The 20,872-nt window shown below is 43.8% G+C and overlaps 1 protein-coding gene and 1 long non-coding RNA gene across 2 annotated transcripts; both read left to right on the forward strand.

Moving 5' to 3' along the window:
- Window positions 1-929: 929 nt before the first annotated feature.
- LOC113013949 (uncharacterized) lies at window positions 930-2,485 on the forward strand. The gene is made up of 3 exons (XR_003270897.1): window positions 930-992; window positions 1,559-1,648; window positions 2,408-2,485. It is a non-coding gene; the product is annotated as an uncharacterized LOC113013949 (long non-coding RNA).
- Window positions 2,486-12,406: 9,921 nt separating this feature from the next.
- LOC113013722 (uncharacterized) lies at window positions 12,407-19,894 on the forward strand. The gene has a single exon (XM_026154863.1). The coding sequence runs from the start codon at window positions 13,727-13,729 to the stop codon at window positions 19,679-19,681; it is 5,955 nt and encodes a 1,984-aa protein (XP_026010648.1). The 5' UTR covers window positions 12,407-13,726; the 3' UTR covers window positions 19,682-19,894.
- Window positions 19,895-20,872: the final 978 nt, after the last annotated feature.

The raw sequence follows: 20,872 nt of genomic DNA on the forward strand, positions 1-20,872 counted from the left end.
TCATTAAACTCAGGGACAGACTGGCTACAAGAGTTTTCCAGGTAGGCCAAAGACTCATTTAGAAGGAGAAAGACAAAGCTGTGAGCAGCCCAAGCAGGTCAGCTACGGCGTGGTTCTGGTTATCCCTCTCTCATTTGTTTCCATTATCCTTCCCCAGCAGTGCCCTCAGCTTCAGTCACCTGTCTGGGCCCGACAGTTACACCAGTCCCCTTACCATATCTTAGGTTTTCGGTGATTGTTTTTATGTTCCTTAATAATCCAATTCAGTTTTATTTATATACACTCACACATACTGGGGATAATTTATCTGAATTAATTAATGTTTACACCATCTGCCATTGTCTACTAGAAAGATGAACAAATCTATCAGAAAGACGTCCAAGCTAGTGCATGATGCATGATGTCAGATCAGCATCCTGATGTGGCACACCTGTGAGGTGGGATGGATTATCTCAATATAGCAGATGTGCCCACTACCACACATTTGGACTGATTTGTGACCACTGTTTGGGAGGGATGGTTATATTGTGTATCTGGAATGAATATTAGGTCTCTACGTCCATCCCATGGGGAATGGGAGCAAAAACAAAAGTGTTGCGTTTATATTTTTGTTCAGTGTATATAGCGCTTTACTAGTCCCTAAGGACCCCAAAGCACTTTACATATCCAGTCATCCACCCATTCACACACACATTCACACACTAATACCTTTCCGCTAACCAGATAATGCGTTTATTCAGAGGACATCTGCAGGAGAAAGTGGAAGAGCCTCAGGGACACCTATAATAAGGAGAAGAGGGCAGAGAAGGAGAAGAGGAGTGGGTCGGCAGCAGGATCGGGGAGGAGATGGAAGTTCTTCGCGGTCATGGGGTTTCTGGACCCCTTCCTCACCCCGCGGGAGACTAGCGGAAATATGGTGTGGACCATGGAGAACTTCTCCCCCGAGGACCAGGGACAGCCCGAAGAGGCAGCAGGGGAGTGTCAGTCAGAAGGTATGTTTACAATGAATTAATGTAGGCAGTTAATTAATGCGTGTTGTCATACAGGAATATATTTTGTTTATTAATAAACAGTATACAGTAGTCCCACTGTTCATCCGTCACTGCCTCGCCTTTTCGCTGATTTTTTTTTTATTGCACCGTACAGCTTTCAACAATGCGCATTGTATTCTGCAGCCGAAATGACAAATCTCCTCCATGTCATGTCTCCTGCGCTTGCCAAACTTATCATGTTTGGTTTTGATAACCATCACTTCAAATAGAAAAAAACAGCACAAAAACACTCATAACTATGACCCTCATTCCGAAATAGGCACCTGCACCGGGAGCGAAAAAGGCGCACAAAAGTGGCGCCGCAGACGGAGAAAAAGCGCGACATACTTTTACGTTTTAAAATTGACTTGGTTTGCACTTTGAGAATCAACTTGTGAGAACTGTGACTACTGTTCATGTGCTGCAATAAACGAGAGACCACTGTATATAATAATAAGTATATAATAATATAATATTCTCTATGACTATTGTCTTCGACCTGTTAACATTTAATATTGTCTTGATAGAGTCAAGTAATCATGCAGCAGAGTCCTCCCCTGTTGCTTCTCCTGACTCCCCAGTCCCTGGTCCCTCCACTCCTGCTGCTGCACCCACAGGTATGAACATCAAGCACTGATAGCTTTTTACTTGCTTGAATCCCCTTGTGATCACCTTTACTAAATATCTACAACCAATCTGTTCATATCCTGGTTTTCAAATTCAAAATTCAAATTCAAATTCAAATTTTATTTGTCACGTACACAGTCATACACAGTTCGATATGTAGTGAAATGCTTGGACAACTGCTCGTGACCTAAAGAAAACAAAAAAGGAAAAGGCTATGAATAAGATAGGAAATAAATATGAAAAATTAAAAAGGGTAAATTTAACTAGGAAGGAATAAAATATAAATTAAGGTTAAAAATGAAATAACTGTACAACACAAATTAGAATGAAGGGTAAATTTAACTGGGAAGAATAAGATAAAGATAAATATATAAATTAAAGTTGAAAATAAAATAACTGTACAACAAAATACACAATACACAATATAGAACTATATAAGAATGTATGAAGAAATCTAAATATAAATAAATATATACACAGTAACAGCAGCTGTACAAGTATTAACCAGAAATGAAGAATATAGTGACCAGTGTTGTGCAAAACCAAAGTCCAGAAAGTCCAGTGTGTGTGTAAGAGCCATATGTGTGGGTCAGTACTGTGTGGTGGTGTGATTGAGAGACCGTATCGCCTGCGGGAAGAAGCTCCTCCTCAGTCTCTCTGTGTTGGTCTGTGTTTTCTTCAATTTTGAAAATGAAAATCTAGTAGCAGCCTTCTCATTTCTTTGTGGTGTTTTGTGCTGTGTTTTACAGGCCCACAGAGGAGGACAGCTCGAAGGCGGGCGAGGGAAGGGTCCCAGGACGGTCCATCGGCGGTGGAGCTGGCTATCCTGGAGTGCCTAAAGGGGCCACGCCCGTCTGCAACAGAATATTTTCTCCTCAGCCTTGTTCCTGCTCTGGAGAGCATGCCGCCTCAGACACGAGAATTCGTGAAATTCCAAATTTCTAAATCAGTTTTTGAAAATAGCACAGCTGTGCTAAATTTGGAAACATTGGACCCTAATGATCAGTAGTTTTCTGATGAGGCAGCAGGTCTCCAGGGCAGAAACAATGTTCTTATGTTTCTCCTCCTTCTCCCTGAGGCTCTTCCACTCCAAGCTGGGTCCTTTTTATTCCTGTCTGTCTGTAAATAGTTAGATTTCATATATTTATGTTATGTCCTTTTGTTACTGAATTTATATATTTTATCAAATAAACATTTATAATGACAAATGTCTTTGTTCTACTACACAGCAAATATTGGCACCCGACTTGACAAAAGTAGAATTTATTTCATATTACACTAATAACAAAACATAATACAGTGGGATGCATAAGTTTGGGCAACATTGTGAAAAGTAATTATTTTCCTGTACAAATTGTTGGTTGTCTCAATAAAAATTGTCAGTTAAATACATCATATAGGAGACACATAGTGATATTTGAGAAGTGAAATGCAGTTCACTGGATTTACAGAAAGTGTGCAATAACTGTTTAAACTAAAGCAAGCAGGTGCATAAATTGGCAACACAAAAAAGAGAAATAACATAAATATGTAGTGTATATCAATGTGTGTGTCTCCTATATGATATATGTAAGTGACATTTTTTACTGTAACAGCGATTCATACAGGAATATAATGACTATTAATAAGGTTGCCCAAACTTTTGCACCACACTGTATATAGGAACATAGTGAAGACAAGTTGCAGAGTAAAAAGAGGTTAGTTTATTTTGGAGTAGAGCTCCATTTATTAAGAAAATGTTAAAAAGACAGGAACACTCTTTAGAGGTTTGTGGGTGGCTCTTAAAAGAGCCGTTGTGGGGAAGTCGTTCAGACTTCAAACAGGCTACTCCTTTGGTTGCCAAGACACGGCTCCCTCTGCCGAGAAGTGAGCCATGAACTTCTCCCTCACCAGGACAGCCTCTCTGGAGGAGTTGTTTGCTGCCATACGACCCAGGTCTTGCAACGGCTCCACCACAGCAGGCGCCACACCTCTCACAGCAGGTGCCCCTCTCTCGTCCACACAGCGCAGAAAGTTGTGGAGAACACACGTTGCCTTCACACACTTCTCCGCAATTTCAGGACGGAGTTCTATGGCGCGCCGATACAACCTCCACTGTGAGGAGAGGATACCGAAGGCACCCTCCACTATCATCCGGGCCCTGGAAAGGCGATAGTTAAAGACACTCTTCTCTAAAGGGAGGAGGCGTCCAGGGAAAGGTCTCATGAGCTCACGCCGCAGCGGGAACGCTTCATCAGCCACAAAGACATGGGGCTGGGCTCCATGGTGTTCTCCACCAGGTAGAGGCTGGTCAGGAGGCAGATGGAGAGTCCCAGCCCGAAGAGCCTGACCAAAGGTGGAGTTGGCCAGAATACCACCGTCGCTGGTCCTCCCGTACCCCCCAACATCAATGACGCGGAAGCGATGCTCTGCATCCACAACCGCAAGGAGAACAATGGAAAAAGTTCCCTTGTAGTTGTGGAACATGGATCCTGAGTTGGGGGGTGCCTTCGTCTGGACGTGCTTCCCATCCAGAGCTCCACAGCAGAGAGGGAAGTTCCAGCGCTCCTGGAATCCCTCTGCGATGGACCGCCAGTCTTCAGTTGAAGGCACAGCCATGAAATCGTCCACTAGACAGTCCCAGATGGCCGTCGCTACCTGGGGGATGATCTGGCTCACCGTGGACACACCGACTCGAAAACTGAACGCGATGGTCCTGAAGGAGTCCCCGGTGGCAAGGAACCTGGACAACAGTGTTTAAAATGAGTATCTTTCTCCTCCCCTTTTGTGAGTGTGGACGCTTCATCTCTTTGCTCTTTAATGCTTTGCTTCTTTTATTGATTTTATTGATTTTTATGCTGATTTTTTCCCTTTTTTCCTTATGAGCTTACCTGCGATAGCTTCTGGACACTCATAGATCATTAGGACTAAAGTGTTCTTAACAGAAACAGCAACATTTTTATAGTTACCTTATCCTCAGCGCTCCGTGTGTCTGTGGCCTAGACACAGCTGAAGCCTGATTACAGCGTCTGGGCACCGAGCAGCCTCAATAGCCTGGAAAGGGGCTAACCGCTAGGCTAACTAGCAACAAGATGCCTTCCCTCTCCACAGATGACTACCACAGCCTCCTGCAGAAGATTGCAGTACTGGAGACAAAAATTCATCGCTTAGAAGTAAACGTGGAGGTAAATGGACTGTGTGGTAATGAAACAACCTTGCCTTTGATTCAAAACAATGGCGATGAGCAAGCTAGTACACAGCTAAGGAGCACAGATAACATGACCAAGAAAGTAGACTCTGTGCATTATTATAAATCCTCAAGTGATAATCCCCCCTTGGACTGTCTTGGTGCAAAACCAAGACATAAATCATGTCTCCTGGAAGGGGGAGGACGTACCACAGGCAGGGCACAGCGAGCTGAAATCTCTGAAACCGACTGGCTTTCACTTCCTATGAGACAGAGAAGCTCTTCTACCCCTGTATACGGGAGGAAACAGGACTGGACAACCGTGAATAGGAAGAATAACAACAAACCTCCAAAACAACTGAATGTGAAACTGCAGAACAGATTTGCTCCACTATCAAAGGACCCTGGATCTATATCGGACAACCATCCATCTAAAAGCAGCGAAGTAAGGTCTGAAAATCTGTTGAATAGCAAAAGACCACAGGGAAAGCTAAAGGCTAGGCCTGAAACTCTGATTGTGGGTGACTCTGCCGTAAAGGATGTACAAAGGATGTGCGGTAAGAACACTAAAGTCCTCTGCTTTCCTAAGGATATGGTCAACAACCTGAAGGAGAGAATTCTTCAAATTGATGATGAATATCCAACTGTGACAAACATTGTTCTGCATACAGGGTCAAACGATGTGTCCAAACAACAGTCGGAGGTTCTGAAACGGGACTTTACTGGATTATTAAATACTGTAAACTCTCTGAATGCAGCTGTATTCATCAGTGGACCTGTACCGCCGGTCAGAGGAGGAGACGAGAGATTCAGCAGGTTGTTTACACTGAATAAATGGCTTATATCAGCATGTGCTGACCACTCAGTGCATTTTATCGACAACTTTAATATTTTTTGGGAACGCAGGCATCTGTTCAAAGCAAATGGATTTAATTTTAACAAGTCAGGGGTGAAACTGTTCACCTCCAACTTGTTTTATTCCATACGTCATCCATCTGTGCTTGGTGCCAAGGCTGAGATAAACGAGGAGTTATCTCATAAAGAGGCACAAACAGTACTCCAAGAACAGACAAAGCCCAGCAGAAACCTTGAGGAGGAGCTCCATTTGCCCCCACCCGGGAAGAGCCTCAGAAAAGAGAGACATCTAAGGCATCTGAGGAAGAGCCTCAGAAAGGCGAGACATCTAAGGCAAGAAGAGGGGTCCCTATTTGCCTCCAACTCTCTCAACAACACCAACGACCAGGACAAGGGACCACGACCTTCCCCAGTCCCCCAAACCCCTGACAGGCCATCACCCTCCTCCCCCTCCCTTTCTCCCTCCTCCCCACACCTGAAATTCACTGAGGAGATGATGGAGCGGGTCAATGCTGGGCTCAGATCTACCCCCCGTCCCAATCCCTTTTTGTCCCCCATAAACCCCCCACCAGAGCGGCCAAAGGTTCGCCATCGAGCCCCACCCTCAACAGAGCAATCGAAGTCACATTGCCCAGCCTCGCCCCCCTTAGTTCCTCTTCATGCCCTGTCTCCGCAGTCTGATGTGTGATGTGTGAAGGGTCCGGGCTGTGAGGATTATGGCAGTGGTGACTTTTCCCAGGAGAAGCTGGGACCCTGTTTACTAGAAGGTTTTAAAATTTCTGTACTTTTAGGTGACAGGAGACATGTGGCCTGGTCAAAACACAGAGAGCTGCACTCTAAAAGATCTTTAAACATAGTAAACATACCTTGTGTGCCACAGACTGCTCCCAAACACGAGGGGACAAGTAATACCTCTAAAACACTTAAGTTGGCTTTATTAAACTTTAGATCTTTAGCTGGGAAAACATTTTTAATTAATGATTTAATCACTGAGCACAGCCTTGATTTTATGTTTTTAACTGAAACTTGGTTGGACCAAAGTAACAGTGGAGCTGTTCTCATCGAGACGACCCCTCCTAACTACAGTTTTATCAGTGAGGCCAGGGTGAGCAGGAGAGGAGGGGGGGTTGCTGTCTTATTTAATGAATCATTTCAATGTAAGCAGCTATCTCCTGGAAGTTTTCAGTCTTTTGAATATGTGGCTTTACAGCTGAAGGCCCCATCCAAAGTTGTGTTTCTTAATGTTTACAGGCCTCCCAAATACTGCACAGACTTTTTTAATGACCTCAGTGAACTGCTGTCTGTGATCTGTGTTGATTTTGACTGTGTAATTATTGTTGGGGATTTTAACATTCATGTGGACAACCCTCAGGACAAAGGGACTAAAGACCTGAGTAACACTCTGGGCAACTTTGGGCTGACTCAGCATGTAACAGAGGCCACACATAATAGAGGACACACTCTTGACCTACTGATCTCCAAAGGCCTGAGCATTTCAACGGTTACTGTGTCTGATGTGGGCCTGTCTGATCATTACTGTGTTTTCTTTGAAAGTAAAATCTCAGCCCACACAAATATATCAACAACAGTGATCACAAAACGGTGTATAACTGAACACAGTAGTGCAATTTTTAACCAGGTCTTCCCATTAACACCTGACCTGTCCAGAGGGTCAGTCAATGAGCTCGTCAATAGCTTCAATGCTAACATGTTAAATGTAATGGACACTATTGCTCCCATTAAGGTGAAGGTTATCTCTGGAAGGAAAAAGTCTCCATGGAGAAACTCCACAGTGGTGAAAAATGAAAAAAGAGAGTGTAGGAAAGCTGAGCGCAGATGGAGAAAAACAAACCTCCAGGTTCATTATGACATTTATAAAGAGAAACTTCACAATTATAATTTACAACTGAGGAATGCAAGGAGGTCCTACTTCTCTGACATCATCACTAAAAACAGCCATAATGCTCGGGTCTTATTTTCTACAGTTGACAGGCTAACAAACCCTCCTGTGTCAGTGGCAGCTGAACTTCATTCGACCATGGCCTGCAATGACTTTGCCAAATTCTTCACAGAAAAAATCCAAAAAATTAGACAAGCAATTGGTACATCAACAGCAGATCCAGGATATGTACTGTGTCCACCAAAAAAATGTTTAAACACCATGAAACAGTTTCACCCTATTAACAGCAAAGACCTGGAGGACATCTTAGGTAAACTGAACTCCTCCTCCTGCTGTTTAGATGTCCTGCCAACAAGTTTTTTCAAAAAGGTCTCAAAGACTTTAGAGTCAGACCTGTTACAGATCGTCAACTTTTCTTTATTATCAGGTGTGTTTCCAGAATCACTAAAAACTGCTGTAATCAAACCTATACTGAAAAAGGACAATCTTGACAAGACACAAATGAACAACTACAGGCCGATCTCAAATCTCCCATTTTTAAGTAAGATCATTGAAAAAGCAGTTTCTCAACAGCTCAGTTACTTCTTAAAACAGAATAATTGCTACGATGCCTTCCAGTCAGGTTTTAGACAGAACCACAGCACTGAAACCGCTCTGACCAAAGTGTTTAATGACATATGTCTGAATACAGACAGTGGAAAAATGTCAGTCCTAGTTTTACTGGATCTCAGTGCAGCATTTGATACAGTTGACCACAACATATTACTCAAACGACTGGAGAACTGGACAGGTCTTTCAGGAACTGTACTAAACTGGTTCAAAACATACTTAGAAAACAGGAAATACTTTGTATCAATAGGTAACTTCACATCTGAACAGACAAGTATCACATGTGGAGTTCCCCAAGGTTCCATCTTGGGACCCCTTCTGTTTAACATCTACATGCTCCCACTGGCACAGATTATAAACAACAAAATAAACTATCACAGCTATGCAGATGACACACAAATATATATCACAATGTCACCAGGAGACCGAGGCCCTGTACAGGCTCTTGGTAAATGCATTGAGGAAATCAATGACTGGTTGTGCCACAATTTTCTCCAGCTAAACAAAAACAAAACTGAGGTAATAGTCTTTGGCGCCAAAGACACGGAGAAGCTGCATTCAGCTTTTATGCTCCTTATATCTGGAACAAACTCCCAGAAAGCCTCAGATCAGCTGAAACACTCAGTTTATTTAAATCCAGGTTGAAGACTCACCTGTTCTCAGCTGCATTTGAATAAAGCACCAAATCCACACTTTTAAGCTTAAATTTCAAAACTTACATTTAACTACTGATTTTATCTACCGTTCTGATTTTATCTGTTTTGATTTTATATACTGTTTTGTTTGTTTGTTTGTTTGTTTGTTAGTTAATTAGTTAGTTAGTTAGTTTATTTGCTTGTTTTAATCAATTTTAAATCATGCTTTTTATTTGTTCTTGTTTCTAATGTCTCTGTAAAGCACTTTGAATCACCTTGTTGTTGAATTGTGCTATACAAATAAACTTGCCTTGCCTTGCCTTGCCTATTATGTGTACTGCAGTTACAAAATACATTATAGAAATTACAAAATTACAAAACATAAATCTTACATAAAACATTTTGTAATTATAAGGATAATTACATGATATATTTGATATAATCTAGAACAATCTGCCGTGATCATAAACAAATATTCAACTATCCCAGAATTAAACCAGGTCTAAATGAAAAAAGGAGTGAGTATCACTACAAAGATTAACCCACATTGGTCCTAGTACAAGTTTGATATCAGCAAACACCGAGAGCATACCTATGACACCACAGCCATGCTATCATTCAAACACTGATAACAGCATAAATCGAATTAAATCGGGACTTGATGAGACCGTCTGAGTATCACTACAAATATTATGAAGTCGTCTCGTACCAGTTTGCTATCGGTAAACACCGAGAGCATTCACTGTTAGCATAGCACATCCATGTTAGTATACACTGCTAACATGGATGTGCTATGCTATCAGTAAACGCCGACAGCATTCACTGTTAGCATAGCACATCCATGTTAGCAGTGTATAAATGGATGGTTTAGCATATATTAGCACAGGTATCAATAAAGGACTACCGTATTAAACACTTTTACTAACCTCAGGCAGATGGACAGGCGCTCTGCTGGTGGGATTGAGCGCCTGTAATTGGTGTCTAGGCGGGCAATTCTGGGACCGACGCGGGAAAGCAGGTCCTCAAACTGGCCGAGTGACAGACGATGATATCGCTGGAATCTGCCGTCATCCAGGCGCAGCTCCTGTAGCAAATGGTGAAACTCACCAAACTGCTCACGCGTCTCGAGGACCTGATGGACCCAGGTACGGCGAGGGCGTCTTTTACGCCGCTGCTCTGCTCTCCACAGTAAATAGAGAAGGGAGACTCTCCCCTCAAGCGCTAGCTCGACACCTGCCATCTTGCAAAAATACCGGTCTTGCAAAACTTCCTCCCACATCCCTCCCACATTTCTGGTTCACGCGCGTTAAAATATGATATTTTGGGGCGCGATGGATTTTTCTTGAACACGCGTAGAGGTGCGAATGTGCACGCGTCAAGTTAGGGGCGTTTGGGGCTTTTTTCACGCGCCCATTGCGTTCGGTGTGAACACACCGTTAGGGACTAGTAAAGCGCTATATAAATACAGGCCATTTACCATTTATTTACCATTTTAGTGCATTAGCGCAGTTAGCTCGTTAACGTCTTGACGCCATCCAGCCCCACGCACGGGCGATCCGTGGTAACTCGTTAAGGGAGATTTGCCGCGTTATGGCGTTAACGTCATTTTAACGGGATTAACGCTGACAGCACTAGTGGGAACACAATGAATATGTGTTCCCACTATTCATTGATTTCACACCCCATCGTTGCATCCCTAATAAATATAAAAAATAGCCGTATTCTAATATTACAGATGTGACAGTGTTCAATATATATTATACATTAAGGATTCTTTCACTAAAATTAGCAAAAGTAGACCAATGTAAAGATACTGCACAGTTCCTTTAATCAAATGAAGACAGCAAGGACAACAAATTTGATCTGAAATAACTGAAATACAAGAGTGAATCGTGTTCAAAGTCATCCTCCTTCCTCTGATCTTTTGAGTCTAGTCATTAAAATATCAACACATACAAAAACCTCATCAGTGCTGTGCAGCAGTCTGTCAACCATACAGGGATCAAGTCCAGTGTGAGCAGATGGGATATCTGGCTACTGCACACCCTTGTAGTGCCACTCCACTGTTCCAGCATGGCCAGCCGAAGCACCTCGTTGCTGCATCCAGATTCATTCCCTTTTGGACTGATACAATAAACTAACTCTGGCTTTGGCTCCTAAAAGAAAGAAAAGAAAAATATATATATATATAAAATCAATGGACCAGTGTCTGCATTACATTTTAGAAGTACTTTGTTGAGGCATCAGATCTAAGCCTATCAAATCTGCAAACACATCAGTCATGGAAACTCCAATTTGCAACTCACAGGACCCACAGGATCCCTCAATAAACCACAAAGGTGAATATTTATATAGCTATAGGTAGTGTATACTGATTAGGTAAATCGCACAATTACACTGATGGTATTTCCTCTGTAACACAGGCTTATTGTTGACAATTACAATGCAGAATAGTATTACCAAAAAAGTTTTTTGTTTATTTGTGTTTGTTAAGCTTTATTTGCCTGCCTCTTCTACATTTAACTCAGTAAGTACAACATGTTTATACCTCCATCTGTGAAATGTAACTGTGTTGAGCTACATCTGACAGCTGTAAATTTGACACCTTTGACAGTTGTGGTCAGTGTCATTTATAGCAAGTCATTGCAACATTTGCTCATTTAGAAGTAGCTACCCCTCCTACTCACCTTTTCACTGCTGTATCTCCCTCAATTTTATCTTCATATTAGACGTTGATGGTTTTGCAGGGAAGCTGTGGATGAGCACTGTTGACAATCAGTTGGGTCTTCATGCCAGAACTGCCCCCTCAATTTCAAAAGCATTCTAGATTTCACACAGTCATACTCATCTTTTACACCCCATACACTCACATAAGCCAACAGATGCTCCCAGTGTAGAAGCCATTATACACCAAGCATGTGTGAAAAAACGACACAAAATCCCACATTTTCCAGATCTGAATCTCTCATGTAACATAACACAGAATGTGTCACGTTTTATGGAAAATTTTCCCTCACAAAACAAGATTCTGTCAGCTGGGTCGGATTGACCCAGGATCCCTGAGCAGTTATGAATTATATTATTATTGTATGTATATTTGGTGTTGCTGTCACACGGGAGTCAGGGGAAACCACGGGGATTTATTGTTGTTATTTCCAGACACTGTAAATAAACGCACTGTTTATCCGGTTGTTCAGTGATGACGCGACGAATCCTACTTCCGGGCCTAAAGTAGTCTGCGTTTAATATGGCTTTTGTGTTGTTAACATGTTTAATGTTATGTATTTTCTTCTATTTGATCTCAAAAAGCTCCTAAAACAGTCAGTGATCACTGTTGCCCTCTCTCGGCTTTTACTACCGCTAATCATTTATTTAAGCTCAGTTTTTAAAACCTTAGGATGTAACTACAGCCCAGCCCATGCAGCAGTATATGAATGACTAACCTCGTATTATGGATGTGTAACCCGGGTTTAAAAGATGCATAAATAGTAAAAGATAAGTGAAGTCTGAGAATATAAATATCAAAGAGTTCATTTATTTAAATTTTCTTGTTTATTAAAAAGGTAAAAGTTCATGTAAAATTATTAAAAACATGTTTGCATTGTTTAAAATAAGTTATCTTTCTTTTCTTGTGAATTGTTTGTGAGAACTGTAATTTCCTACGGGGATAAGGTCGGTGAAGGTAACACAGGGTGGAGAAGGAAAAGGGAAAAAGAGACGAGAGCGCGAGAAGAGAGGGCGGTGGTGCGTGAGTTACACGGAGCATCCGGAGAAGTTAGCTTGTTTTTTATGTACTAAGAGTAAGTGTGTTTTGACTTTTCGGACAGATAAGTCACAGTGTCGGTAAGCTAGTGACATAACACGTAAAGTTTCAGCGTGAGTCTGCTGGACTGTGTGCTTTGTTTCTTGCGGCTGTGCATGCATTAAGTTAAAGTGAGGCTAACCCAGCCGTTCGCTAATAAGGACTACTGTAGGCTGCCGTTTCGCTATAGTTGTGGAACGTAACAAGCTGCAGAGGATCGTTACCGAACTGGATAACGACGGACACACCCCAGATAGTCACTCTGAGTGCCCGCGTCACTCAGAGTACCTCTGGCAACGTGGGAAGCTAAAACAGGTAGCTTGTGGAGCACGTGGAGATCACGGACCTTCCTCATCTTTGTGCTACTGCATTCAGAGCGGAGTGTTTCTGACGGAGCTGAAGACAACTTGTTACCTGGATTAAGCTGGTGGGAATTGCACGTTTCACAAGGTACTGAGTTTATTTATTTATTTTTTGCTCGTTGAGTGAAGAACTTCCGGTTGGGAGATCGTTTTGGATTTATACTGGAGCAATACAGGCCTGCAACGTAGGGTTTATCTCTGCCGGCTTTAGGTTTAGTTTGGGACTATAATTGTTTTATCACTGGTGGTTTACACTGTATGTGTGGAGATTCTGTGTACAGTGGGTAAATTGCTGTGTGTGTTTTTGGTTTGCCTGAATACTGAAATCTGCCATTTTATTATTTTCTTGTTTTCATTGTTTGGTAAATTAAAGGAGGGTTGCAATGCTCTACTTTACATGGTGTATGACATGATTTACTGCACTATAGACACTAGTGTTAATTTTCGCGTGTAGTGCTACTGTTAAGGAATAAGCTTCATTGATCCCAGAAACAAAAGAGAAGTTAATTTAAAACATCGTACGAGAGTACACTAGAAAAAGAACCCAAAGCCCATTTATTTAATGGTATTGAGTAAATGAGGGCTACATAAAATGGAGGCACCGCTGGGATGTTTTTGGGTCTCATAGAAGTATTAAAGGAGCCACACGCTTAAAAAAATAAAAAAAAAATAAAAAAATAAAAAAATTAAAAGTTAACCTACAGTAGCTAGTTTACACTTCTTAGTATTTTTGGCTATTATGAGTATGGCAGACCACACCGGGCTCGCTGCAGAGCTGAAGAGGTGGTGTCGGGGTGAAGGTTTGGAGGAAGCTAAAGCACTCTTGGTTCTGGTTCCAGAAGAAGTGGAAATAGCCCAGATAGAAGAAACCTTGGAGACTATTAAGTGTCTAGGACGAGTCCGGGTTAGAGGGCGCTTGTTCCACACCCCCTTGAGCTGCCTAATGGTTCTCTGCGAGTGCAAACAAAGTATACCTAAAGATAATGCACCCAAGGAAGTGCTGGACCAGCACAGTGGTGAGAGATGGCCGATAGTGACTCTTAATGAATGTGCAGCTCGTGACGATTTTGCTGTGAAGTTGAAGAGTCTCTTAGACACTGAGGGTAGGACTATGGAAGACATACAAAGCTTATTTCGAAGCTTTGCTCCTCCGCAGCGCAGCTCTGATCCTTCCATAAACTCCACTGAGTCTGTCTTGCAAGCGGTTGGTGATTTTTTGGAGAAGGCACGTAAACCACAAGCTGAAGGTGGTTATCGGCGTTTGAGGCTGTTTTCAGGGAACTTACCAGTTCCCCCTAGTGAAGACCCCTTTGACCATTGGCTTGAGCAGGCATGGCTCATGGTAGAGGAAAGTGACTGTACAGACAAGGAGAAAAGGCGCAGGCTGATGGAAAGTTTAAAGGGGCCGGCGTTGGAGATTGCCAAATCGGTCCGTGAGTCAGACCCTGAGGCGGGCCCTGTTGAATACCTGGAGGCTTTGGAAAGCGCCTTTGGCAGTGCTGAGTCTGGGGATGATCTCTATTTTGCTTTCCGCTTAATGCAGCAACAATCAAGTGAAAAACTGTCTGATTTTCTGAGGCGTCTGGAGAGGGCCCTCAGTAAAGTTGTTCAGAGAGGAGGATTTCCAGCTTCTAGCAAAGACAAAGCTCGCCTAGAACAACTCCTGAGAGGGGCTGTTGTTTCCGATCTCATGCTAATTAATCTGCGCCTGAGAGAGAGAAAGTCCAAACCCCCAACTTTCCTCCAACTCTTAAGTGAGATTCGCACAGAGGAAGAGTATGAGGCATCAAGGAGGAAACTCAATACCTCAGTCCAGCATGTGCAGACAAAACCTTTAGGGACTGACAATACAGAAATACAAAGTCTCAAAGCTGAAGTTAAAGAGCTTAAGGCCAAGTTAGCCACCTGCATGACTAAGTCCCCTGATGTCAAAGAGAAAGGCCCGTCCTCAGTGCAGTCAAGTGAGCCCAGTGACACCAAGGAACTGGCTGCTTTGAAAAAACAAGTGAAAAGACTGCAGCAGAAAGTAGCCCAAAGAGATACTGTTCCGGACTCATCTTTAAAACTGGCTACCATGGCAGCAGTAGAGGCTAACTCAAAGACAAGGACCCCTTACCAGAACAGAACGCCTTTGGATGAGCAGTTCTGTTACCGTTGTGGGGAAAAGGGACATTTTGTCGCAAAGTGTCAAAATCCTGAAAAGCAGAGCAAAGTTATTCGAAAGCTCATCCAAACTGTCAAGACACTGAAAGAAAGTTCAAGTACTTCAACAAGTAATGCCCCTGACACTGACTGTCATGTCAAGCAGGGTCTTCTGACTTCTCCCACCCCAGCTGGAATTCCGGAGGGACTGATTGGGCCCCCAAGTATTGTGCCACTTAAAGTGAATGGACAGCCCTGTAATGCCTTATTTGACAGTGGATCACAGGTCACCATAATATTCGAGTCCTGGTACAAAGCCCATCTGCCTTCCACCCCAGTGCATCCAGTCACTGGTCTCAACATTTGGGGTTTAAGTGAGTCCAATGTCAGTTACCCCTACCTCGGCTATGTTGTGGTAGATGTTGAGTACCCGGCTGAAGTGACTGGCACCAAACACGCAGTACCTGTCCTTGCCCTGATCTGTCCAAGCCCAAAAGAAGAGCAGATTCCTGTCATTGTTGGCACTAACACCAGCCATGTCCGCAATTTGGTGCAGGAATGCAGAAAAGAGGGGCGTGACATAACCAAAAGCCTGGGCATCCAAATTCACAGGGAGTCGCTACCCACTTTCACAGACTCCATCACCCTAGGCTCTCAAGATGACCAGGTTGGCTGTGTGACTTGGCAGGGTTCAAATCCCTTGTCCTTACCCCCTGGAAAAGACTTGCAAATAACCTGCAAAGTTCATTTTCAGCAGACAGTTGGCAAAGAGATCTTGATGTTTGACTCTTCTCCCTTAGCTCCTCTGCCGGGTGATGTCCTGCTTCAACCCATGGTTGTGCCCGCCAATGCGGTACAAGTTAACAGCTTCAGGATCCTGGTGCAGAACCAGTCCGCCAGGGAAACCATTATCCCGGTTGGAACCGTCATGGGTCACCTTTATCGCACCGAAAGCGTCATCTCCATGCCAAACAAAGAACCAGAGACGACAGCATTTGACAGCAGCCAGATCGACTTTGGTGACTCTCCTGTGCCTGAAGAGTGGAAGGGCCGGCTTAGACAGAAACTAGCGGAACGCTCCCACGTCCTCTCAGTCCATGAATGGGACGTTGGCCTTGCAAAAGAGGTGGAGCACACCATCCGCCTGGCTGACACAAGACCTTTTCGGCAAAGATCACGTCGACAGGCACCTGCAGACATAGAGGATGTAAGAAAACATCTGCAAGAGTTACTCTGTGCCGGCATCATTAAAGAATCCCGTAGCCCCTATGCCTCACCAATTGTAATAGTTAGAAAGAAAAATGGCACCATACGGATGTGCATAGACTACAGGCTCCTTAACAGTCGGACCGTGCCAGACCAGTACACGACCCCCTGCATTGACGAAGCACTGGATTCTTTGTCTGGGAGCAAATGGTTCACAGTGCTGGATCTGCGTAGTGGATACTACCAGATTCCAATGGCAGAGGAAGATAAAGAGAAGACGGCGTTCATCTGTCCCCTAGGCTTTTTCCAATTTGAGAGAATGCCGCAGGGAATAACAGGAGCACCTGCGACTTTCCAGCGTCTAATGGAAAAAACAGTCGGAGACATGAACCTCCTCCAAGTCCTGGTTTACTTGGACGACCTGATTGTTTTCGGAAAGTCGCTGGAGGAACACGAAGAGCGGCTCATTAAAGTCCTAGATCGTCTTGGAGAAGCAGGACTAAAGATCTCCCTGGACAAATGCCAGTTTTGTCAGCCACAGGTGAAGTACCTCGGGCATATTGTGTCTGCCCAAGGTGTCTCTCCTGATCAGCAGAAGATTGAGGCTGTTACCACCTGGCCTCAGCCCCACGACCTAAAGACTCTGAGATCGTTCTTAGGTTTCTGCGGATACTATAGGCGATTCATTGCTAACTATGCTGCCATTGTGAGACCTCTCACTGAACTGACCAAAGGTTATGCTCCGACACAAAAGAGCAAGAAAAAGAGTCCAGACATCAACAAGTCCTACTTGAAAGAGTCAGAACCCTTTGGAGATCGGTGGGATGACGCCTGCAGCAAAGCCTTTCAGCAGATCATCCACTGCCTAACCCATGCACCGGTATTAGCCTTCGCTGATCCTACCAAGCCCTATGAGCTCCACGTGGATGCAAGCTTCAAAGGATTGGGGGCTGTCCTATACCAGCTACAAGAAGGGGACCTAAGGCCAGTTGCATTTGCCAGCAGGAAGTTAAGTCAGGCTGAGAAGAGGTACCCCATACATCAGCTGGAGTTCCTGTCATTAAAGTGGGCTGTGGTTGATCGCTTTCATGACTATCTGTATGGGGCGCGCTTTACAGTGCGAACAGATAATAACCCCTTGACTTATGTTCTGTCTACGGCAAAGCTCAATGCCGTGGGACACAGATGGTTAGCTGCTTTGTCCACGTATGACTTTGATGTCCATTACAGACCAGGCAAGCATAACATAGATGCAGACATCCTCTCCAGAAACTTTGACACTGATGCTGAATGGGAGACTATACCAGAGGCAGCTGTTAAATCCATCTGCAAAAGAGTACAAGTTTCAGAAAGCCCAGGGTGTCCCACCAGATGTGTCGACCAAACCGGGGCTTCCCCGGAATGCATCCCTGACATCTATGCATTTCCTGTTACAATGGAGTTACAGTCACTGGAACACGTCTCAAAAGCTGATCTCGCTAAGGCACAGAAAGAGGATCCAGTCATTGGTCCAGCGGTCAAAGCTGTTCAACAGAATTTATGGACAGGCAACACACCGGAGCTGTCGCTCCTAAAAAGAGAGAAAGATAAGCTGACCCTGCTGAGTGACGGTCTGCTCTATCGCATCACCAAACGTCACTCAGGGGAGGAGGTCCATCAGCTAGTCCTGCCCAAGGTGTATCATGATGTTGTGTTGAGATCAGTACACAATGACTCAGGACACCTCGGCATAGAGAGAACTCTGGATTTACTCCGTCGAAGGTTCTACTGGCCCAGAATGTTGCAAGACACTGAGGACCATATCAAAAGTTGTGGTGAATGCATAACACGCAAGACTCCTGCCCAGAGAGCCGCACCGCTTCACCAGATCTCCAGCAGTGGACCTATGGATCTGGTGTGCATTGACTTTCTCTCAATGGAGACGGATTCCAAGGGCATGAGAAATGTTTTAGTGGTCACAGATCACTTCACGCGCTACGCCCAGGCATTCCCGACCAAGAATCAGACGTCTCAAACAGTGGCCAAAATCCTAGTGGATAAGTTTTTCGTCCACTATGGTCTTCCGGCTCGTATCCATTCAGACCAGGGGCGAGACTTTGAGAGTCGTCTGATCAAAGACTTGTTGAAGAACATGGGGATACGGAAGTCGCGCACTACTCCGTATCATCCGCAAGGAGACCCTCAGCCAGAGCGGTTCAATCGAACGCTGCTTTCTATGTTGGGTACTCTAAGCACAGAAAAGAAACGTCAGTGGAGCCAGCATGTCCCTTATTTGGTCCATGCTTACAACAGTACAAAATGTGATGCAACTGGTTTTTCGCCATACTTCCTAATGTTTGGCCGTGAAGCCAGACTGCCAGTGGACTTGTGCTTTGGGACCACAATTGACAAAGCTGAGGAAAGTCATTCACGCTATGTGTCAAAGCTTAAAGAAGATCTCCGTCAAGCCTACAAGCTAGCATCCGAGACGGCAGACAAAGTCCATCAGAAGAACAAAAAGGGCTATGACAAGAGAGTTTGTTTCCAGTCTCTAGAGATAGGAGACAGAGTCCTACTAAAGAACTGGGGTCTCAAAGGGAAGCACAAGTTGCAAACAAGATGGAGTCCAATACCTTACCAAGTTGTTGGAAAAATGCCCAACCTTCCTGTCTACCAACTAAAGAAAGAGAATGGGAGTGGTCGTCTGAAAACAATCCACAGAGACCATATCCTTCCTATTGGCCAACATGTGAAATTGCCAATCCCTGAAGAAGGCAATAACTGTTGTGACGGACAAAAACCAAAGGGCAAGAAACCAAAGCAGGCCACAGTTGCGTCTGACCCTCAGCTGTCACAGGATTCTGATTCGTCCTCAGAAAGTGAATACTATGAGCCTCAGAGATACTACTACACTCAAGAAAGAGTGAGAGAAGCATTAAGACAGGCTCTTAGATCTCAAGCAGTGCCACAAGAGGATTGTGCAGGAGACCAGGATGACGTCAGTGATGAAACGGATTCTGATCAGCGCAGTGAAAAGGAGGAACTGCCACTGGAGGATGAAGACGTTAATCGGGACAGTGAGACTGAGCCCGACCACATGGTGGATATTCAGGAGGAGTCTGACCAAAATGAAGAAGATGATCAAGATTCTGCCCCAGAACCTGATCTGGATCCCATAACAGCCCGGTCTGCCAAAACTCAGAAACCAAATACACACCGTAATTTGTTGGGTGACACTCCTAAACTAAGGCCTAAGAGACAGATTAAACCAGTAGTTCGTTTAACCTATGATGAGCCAGGAAAAGCTAAAGATCAGCCTATCACTATTATACATAGAGGGGTTGTTATCACTATAGGCAAAGACTAAGAGCCAGAGTATGTACAAAGGTCATCCTACTTCCCAAGTTCTTGTAGTTCCTTGGTAGTCTGTTGAGGACACCAGACATTTAGTGGGGGGAGGGTGTAACCCGGGTTTAAAAGATGCATAAATAGTAAAAGATAAGTGAAGTCTGAGAATATAAATATCAAAGAGTTCATTTATTTAAATTTTCTTGTTTATTAAAAAGGTAAAAGTTCATGTAAAATTATTAAAAACATGTTTGCATTGTTTAAAATAAGTTATCTTTCTTTTCTTGTGAATTGTTTGTGAGAACTGTAATTTCCTACGGGGATAAGGTCGGTGAAGGTAACACAGGGTGGAGAAGGAAAAGGGAAAAAGAGACGAGAGCGCGAGAAGAGAGGGCGGTGGTGCTTGAGTTACACGGAGCATCCGGAGAAGTTAGCTTGTTTTTTATGTACTAAGAGTAAGTGTGTTTTGACTTTTCGGACAGATAAGTCACAGTGTCGGTAAGCTAGTGACATAACACGTAAAGTTTCAGCGTGAGTCTGCTGGACTGTGTGCTTTGTTTCTTGCGGCTGTGCACGCATTAAGTTAAAGTGAGGCTAACCCAGCCGTTCGCTAATAAGGACTACTGTAGGCTGCCGTTTCGCTATAGTTGTGGAACGTAACAAGCTGCAGAGGATCGTTACCGAACTGGATAACGACGGACACACCCCAGATAGTCACTCTGAGTGCCCGCGTCACTCAGAGTACCTCTGGCAACGTGGGAAGCTAAAACAGGTAGCTTGTGGAGCACGTGGAGATCACGGACCTTCCTCATCTTTGTGCTACTGCATTCAGAGCGGAGTGTTTCTGACGGAGCTGAAGACAACTTGTTACCTGGATTAAGCTGGTGGGAATTGCACGTTTCACAAGGTACTGAGTTTATTTATTTATTTTTTGCTCGTTGAGTGAAGAACTTCCGGTTGGGAGATCGTTTTGGATTTATACTGGAGCAATACAGGCCTGCAACGTAGGGTTTATCTCTGCCGGCTTTAGGTTTAGTTTGGGACTATAATTGTTTTATCACTGGTGGTTTACACTGTATGTGTGGAGATTCTGTGTACAGTGGGTAAATTGCTGTGTGTGTTTTTGGTTTGCCTGAATACTGAAATCTGCCATTTTATTATTTTCTTGTTTTCATTGTTTGGTAAATTAAAGGAGGGTTGCAATGCTCTA

The sequence above is a fragment of the Astatotilapia calliptera genome, chromosome 20, assembly GCF_900246225.1.
Source record: "Astatotilapia calliptera chromosome 20, fAstCal1.2, whole genome shotgun sequence".
Lineage (NCBI taxonomy): Eukaryota > Metazoa > Chordata > Actinopteri > Cichliformes > Cichlidae > Astatotilapia > Astatotilapia calliptera.